This window comes from Mixophyes fleayi, chromosome 10 (assembly GCF_038048845.1).
Source record: "Mixophyes fleayi isolate aMixFle1 chromosome 10, aMixFle1.hap1, whole genome shotgun sequence".
Lineage (NCBI taxonomy): Eukaryota > Metazoa > Chordata > Amphibia > Anura > Limnodynastidae > Mixophyes > Mixophyes fleayi.
In genome coordinates this window covers 11,599,456-11,606,521 of record NC_134411.1, presented here as the reverse complement: position 1 = coordinate 11,606,521, position 7,066 = coordinate 11,599,456, and the positions used below count along the sequence as shown (strand labels likewise).

Below are 7,066 nucleotides of genomic sequence, written 5' to 3'. Positions count from 1 at the left end.
TCAGAGATCTTGTGTAATCCATGCTTCGAGGGGTGAGGGCTGTTTTGGCAGCAAGACAAATTTACACAGTATTACGCAGGAGGTTTTAATGTTGTGGCTGAATGATATATAAATTACTGGAAGTTATCGTGTTAGCTTGATCTGGATATCAAAATTGAATTTAACATGTACTTGATCAAATTGAGTTGACCAGTACCTGTTGTAGTAAATATAATTTTATCAAAAAACCATGATTACCGTACCCTTAGTATCTAGGTTGAATCATTGGAGCATAAACAGATATTATTAAAATTGAACATTGCAATAAAAACATTATTTTATTGAAATAATAGTAGGCTTATCTCAAATAAACTAAATCATGTCTTTGGAATGAACTTGCTGGATGTGGCCCTCCAAGGATATTAGATACATTGTGGGATCAGGAAGAGCTATCTCTTCACTGATGCTCCTCTCTTCTGGGGTTGAAAGCAAGCAGCTAGCAGGTTATCGAATACACAGATAGCGATAACTTTACAATAGAAAACTGGCCAATCTAAGCTTTTTGCTGCTTTATAAACTGGTACTTTCACCATTCCCATAGAACTCTATGGGAATGGAGACAGTCAGCAAAAACAAGGTCAGTGATTTCTCTGGAGGTAACTGTTTTAATAAATAGGGTGAAGTGATGCAAGTAACTTTCTATGGCAAAACCAGACATTTTTGTGTGATGATGTTTTGATTTATAATGAACGTCGCTTAGGACAATGTTTGTGTTTTTTTACAGCATGATTTCATTGTGCACTACAGGTCCCAGCAGGCCTTGGATTCCAAGGCCTGCTGAAACTTGTACTTCTGCAAGTGCCAGGCAAAAATGCTTCGTAGACCCCATTTATAGCCATACAATATATTAACAGCCTACAGCAAACCCATACTACTTTTATACCCCCATAATACAAACAACCCCCCCCCTTCACATATAAACTTACCCGCTCAGCATATCACTCAGAGGCACTCCACTTACTTCATTACTGAGAAACCATGTCCTCCTGCTTTGACTGATTGCAGCTCCATTGTGCACTATCTGTGCTTCTGCACAAACAAAAAGAGAATTCCAGAGTTACCTTCCCCTCTAAGCAAGTACCACCACAAGTTTGCTGCCACTCTAACAGGAATCACTGTATTTGTATATAGCAATACAGATCAAGTTTAACACCTTTATTAGTATAGTAATTCAACTTACACCACTTGAATAGGAAATGGCAAATCAATAATTGAAAGGACAAAACCTTGTGTTCTCCTCTGCTATGTGTTTCATATTACTCCATCTGTAGGAAATGTGGCAGCACTTCTGACAATGCTAAGCAGCTGGTGGTTTAAGTAGAGATGAGCAGTTCGAAGCTGGACAAATCCGACAGATCATGACTCGGTTTCTAGCACCAAATTCTGATCAGAAATCGAAATAAAGCTTCTGGAAAAATGTCGGATCTCACTAGTTTAGGATTAATATCTTTTATATAGTCCACGCCTCTGTTTTAAGATTATTGCAGTATATTTCTTGCTCTTAAAAGTGTCTCAATCTGACTGCTATTGTGGGCTTTTTGATGGTGAGCAGGACGCCCCCAAAAAACAAAATATATATATATATATATATAGGTGAAAATACATTGCAATATCATGCCCTGCTCAACAATTGTATCAGTACATAATGCTTTCATCAGAGCTTTTAAAAACATTTCATTGTTAGAATTTGTGTAGTTTGAAAATAAGGAAGGGCCGATTTGGCCTTTTTTTCTGATCCACCATACATGACTCCATACATGGAACATATCTATCAATGTTGGCCTAGTGAACCAAACTTTTTCATCATGCCCTTGATGGAAGCATGATGTACTGAAACGATGGCTGGCCAGGGCATGATGTTTTTTTTCTAGAGATGAGCGGGCTCGGATTTCGCTAATCCGAGCCCACCCGAACAGTGCGGATCCGACGGGATCCGAGCACTGTTCGGGAACTTCCGGGCGCCAAATGAAGCCAAACCGAGCCTATGACATCCAAGTCTCGCGTCGGATCTCGCGAGACTCGGATCTCATAAATGCCCCGCTCGTGGCCGCCATCTTCATTCTCCCTGTGGTTAGTGAAGAGGGAGGTTGATGTGCTCTGTCCTGCTGATAACTTTACTAAAGGGGTGCTTTGTCCTGCTGAGTGCATTAGTACTTTGTCCAGTGCTCTGTCCTGCTGATTTATTTAGTCAAGTGGTGCTTTGTCCTGCTGAGTGCAATGGTACTTTTTCCATTGCTCTGTCCTGCTGATTCCAGTGGTGCTTTGGCCAGTGTCTGTGCTGCTGAGTCCAGTGATGCTTTTGTCCTGTATTTGTTTCTGATAAATCCATAGCAATTTGTTAAGCAGCCAAAAATCTTTTAAAACAAAAAATAAAAATCTCTAAAAAATATAAAAAAAAATATAAAAAAATAATTGAATAAGTATAAAAAATATTATAGAGCAATATATTCTTGCAGTCCAAAAAATTAGGAACTGCCAGTTCTATTACTACGGTCATTGTTTGTGTAGTTCCAAAAAATAGGAACTGCCAGTTCTATTACTACGGTCATTGTTTGTGTAGTTCCAAAAAATAGGAACTGCCAGTTCTATTACTACCGTCATTGTTTGTGTAGTTCCAAAAAAGGGGAACTGCCATTTCTATTACTATGTTCTTTGTTTTTATAGTTCCATAAAAGAGGAACTGCCATTTCTATTACTACGTTCTTTTTTTCTGTAGTTCCAAAAAAGGGGAACTGCCATTTCTATTACTGTTCTTTGTTTTTATAGTTCCATAAAAGAGGAACTGCCATTTCTATTACTACGTTCTTTTTTTCTGTAGTTCCAAAAAAGGGGAACTGCCATTTTTAATACTATGTTCTTTGTTTTTATCTGTGCAGTGGAATTCAGACCAGTTGAGGGTGATATATTGTGGCCCCGGTACCAAATTGGGTACCGGGGCCACTCCACTACGCAGTCCAGATAGATGCGTATCAACTCCATTCAGTGTTGGGTCCAAATCCAAAATTAATGAAAATGACCTGTCATTGTCAAAAACAAGAGGCATTGACACGCTCGAACTACACCCTGTATATGCTGCAGAGGATGTAGGAGAAGGCAGCTGTGCAGTGGAATTGAGACCATTTGAAGGCGGAGGTATTGTGACCCCGGTACCAAATTGGGTACCGGGCCCACTCCATTACGCAGTCCCGAAAGCTAACTCGGTGCAACGTTTTGGACTAAAAAGAATATTGTGAGGTGTGAGGTGTTCAGAATAGACTGGAAATTAGTGGAAATGATTGTTATTGAATGTTATTGAGGTTAATAATAGCGTAGGAGTGGAAAACAACCAAAAAACAGGATTTTAGTGCTTTTATGCTTTTTAAAAAATAAATCAGAACCCAAAACCCGAAATCAGAACCAAAACCTTTCGTCAGGTGTTTTGGCAAAACAAATCAGAATCCAAAACCTCAAGCTAATCAGAACCCAAAACACAAAACACTAAAAGTGCCCGGTGCACACCCCTATTTTTTTCATGATTGGTGCTGGTCTGTTCTAGACACAACAATCTGAAAGCAACTGTGTGAGAGGTAGTATCAGTGACATCTTTAGTGAACATCCAAAAAACAGGTTTTGCTAGGACTATTAGCAGCATACCCCCAAAATTATTTTGTGCATTTAAAATCCCAAGTGTTTCAATTATGAAAGTAATTGTGTGATGTGCAGTATCAGAGACATTTGTACAAATGGCCAATAAACAGGGGGCTCTTTGACTGTGAGCAGCACACCCCCAAAATATATACATATTATTTGCTTTTAAATTCTGAAGTCTTTCAATTTGAAGGTGTTGGGTAAGGGCCTTATCAGTGACATCTGATCTATCTAATGGACAAAAAACAGGGTGCTCTTTGAATGTGAGCAGCAAAGCCCCACCCCCCAAATATATTTCTTGCTTTTAAAAACCAAAGTGTTTCAATGTGAAAGCAATTGTATGAGGGACAGTATCAGTCACAACTGTATAGGTGACCAAAAAAAGGGTTTTCTTTGACTAATTGTTTAAACTTGACTTATATTGTGGGGAAGTGTCAGAAGAATTGTCTAATTGTGCATTCACCTCATGTGGTGGTAGCTACATGTAGCTCCAGCTTCAAGCTTTACTCCTCTTGTCAACTACAGATCGGGAGCATGCCATTACCAGAACTGGCAGTAGTAGAACTTTTTCACCCTCTAATAGTAAAAATGGTGAGGAAGAAAGTGTAATAAAGCATGCTCAAAATCCAAACACTGTCAATCTCACAGAAAAGATCAGCTCTTGATGTAAGGATTAAGGAAAAGTTTCTGAAAAATGTGGTGATTTGTCCAAAAAATGAAAACAGCTAGCTTTCTATACCCCACCCTCAGTGGCAAGAAAGGCTCAGACCTTGCCTACTTTATCCAAGTAGGGGCCCTGCTACTGTTGTTACATGTACTAGAATGCCCATTGCAAAAGAGAGGCCCAACGTGGTCATGCATCTTCCTTAATTTCCCATGCACCACCTTCTCATTCAGAGTGTAGGTCTGTAACCTCCAAAATAGCCACATCAGTGGATGAAAGGAACACTGTGGCTGAAGAACAGGGCAGTCACAGAATTGAATCTAAAGGTATTCATGAGTGCAGTATGTGAGTCTGATGTTTAAATTCTTACACTGTAATTATAGAGCAGATTTCTTTAAAAAATTCTCCAGTTTGGAAATGTGAGAATAAGTAGTAATGATGATTATTTAGACATGGAAATTGAGGATGCTACTTTGGAACTTGTTAATGTGCAAGATGATGAGGATAAAAATTGTGGATCTAAAAATGATGAATGTGTTGAACTTGAACAAGATAATGAGAGGAGGATGATGATTGTCTCAAAGTAAGGCAGATACCCATGATAAGCACATTGTCGTGCCAGGACCTACGAACTGTTTGGAAATATTTTTATCCCAACCCAGAAAACATTTGTCAAGGTATCTGCAGTCTTTGTGATGCCACAGTAAGAATGTATGGGCTCGTCATGCGATCTTCACTGTGATCACTGTCATCATTAACCTCCTCCTCATTAGTACATAGTCCAACATCCAATTTTCACATTCTTGTTGCTCACAATTACAAACAGAATCTCTAGAGCTAGATTCCAGTGGGGATGAACTAATATAGTGTGATGATGATCTTGGCAGCGATGTGGATGATGATGAGGATGATAACATTGTCAACATAGAGCAAGATAACCACTATTAGCCAAATACCCTTTAATATTTTGATAAAATCCCTATCTATTCTCCATTTCATCAACCAACAACCAAAATGTTCTCTTTTGTGGGGACACAAATCAATCAAGCACTTCAGCCACATAAATGGCATTCCCTGTCTCTTAAGTGCTTGCTTTGTTAAACTATATTTATGTCCTTTTTTTAGATACGGGTGAGTGGGCCCAAGGATAAATCCATCTTTCATTATTTAACATTATGACCTTGGTATATCATCTTGTGTCAAATGCTATGATGTCGACAGCTTGACATTCATTTGGTTGACATTCAGAAAGTCAACATTAGGTCGATAATTTTGGGGTTGATAATATTACTAGGTCGACAAATCACATGGTGGAAAGAATTAATAGGTCAATAATTCAAATGTGGACAGTATTACATGGTTAGTGTTAGGGATAGGGTTAGGGTTAGGGATATTATTGCTGACCTAATAATGCTGTCTACATTTCATTTGACAACCTTCAGCATCATCAACATTTATTTATATAGCGCCAACAGATTCCGTAGCGCTTTACAATTGGAACAAACATTAATAAGACTATACTGGGTAATGCATACAGACAGAGAGGTAAGAAAACCCTGCTCGCAAGCTTACAATCTATAAGACAATAAGAGTTTGAAACACAAGGGCAGGTGTTACATCATATTGCACAATGGACCAGCTAGAATGCAAAGGTAAAAGTATTGCATGGGCTGTGTGTGTGGCAATGTTAGTCAGAGGGTTGTTGTCTTGCATTAGCTGTGTAGAGCAGTGGTTCCCAAACTTTCTCAGCTCGAGGCACCCTTAGGGTCACCATAATTTTTCCAAGGCACCCCTAAGCAAAAATAGTTATCGGTTAGTCCCGTTTTTTAAGTAGTTGGGTCAAAATGACGTAAGATGTATTTAGACCCTTTCACCATCACATTGTGCCCCTTTATCATATCACTCTGTATCCCCTTCGCCATCTCACACCCTGTGTCCCCCTCTTTGCCATCTCACACTCTGTGTCCCTCTTCATCAGCTCACACTCTGACCCTCCTTCAGCGTCTCTCTCTGTCCCCCTCCTTCAGCGTCTCTCTCTGTCCCCCCCTTCAGCGTCTCTCTCTGTCCCCCTCCTTCAGTGTCTCTCTCTGTCCCCCCCCTTCAGCGTCTCTTTCTGTCCCCATTCAGCCTCTCTGAGTCCCCCTTCAGCCTCTCTCTGTCCCCCTTCAGCCTCTCTCTGTCCCCCTTCAGCCTCTCTCTGTCCCCTTCAGCCTCTGTGTCCCCCTTCAGTGTCTGTGTCCCCCTTCAGCCCCTCTGTGTCCCCGTTCAGTGTCTCTCAGTGCCCCCCTTCAGCGTCTCTCAGTGCCCCCCTTCAGCGTCTCTCAGTGCCCCCCTTTAGCGTCTCTGTGTTCCTCTTCAGCCTCTCTGTGTCCCCCTTCAGCCTCTCTGTGTCCCCCTTCAGCCTCTCTGTGCCCCCTTCAGTGTCTCTCAGTGCCACCCTTCAGTGTCTCTGTGTCCCCCTTCAGTGTCTCTCTGTCCCCTTCAGCATCTCTGTGTCCCCCTTCAGCATCTCTGTGTCCCCCTTCAGTGTCTCTCTGTCCCCTTCAGTGTCTCTCTGTCCCCTTCAGAATCTCTGTGTCTCCCTTCAGTGTCTCTCTGTCACCTTCAGTGTCTGTCTGTCCCCTTCAGTGTCTCTCTGTCCCCTTCAGAGTCTCTGTGTCTCCCTTCAGTGTCTCTCTGTCTCCTTCAGCCTGTCTGTGTCTCCCTTCAGTGTCTCTCTATTCCCCTTCAATCTGT

The 7,066-nt window shown here is 41.1% G+C and overlaps 1 protein-coding gene across 1 annotated transcript in view; it reads left to right on the top strand.

Moving 5' to 3' along the window:
* Positions 1-592: 592 nt before the first annotated feature.
* Positions 593-7,066, top strand: part of LOC142104097 (mucin-5AC-like) — a 90,850-nt gene continuing 84,376 nt past the window's right edge. Inside the window, exons 1-2 of the mRNA XM_075188584.1 lie at positions 593-635; positions 5,456-5,461. Of these exons, the coding sequence (XP_075044685.1) occupies positions 593-635; positions 5,456-5,461 (49 nt within the window). The remainder of the gene's footprint in view (positions 636-5,455; positions 5,462-7,066) is intronic.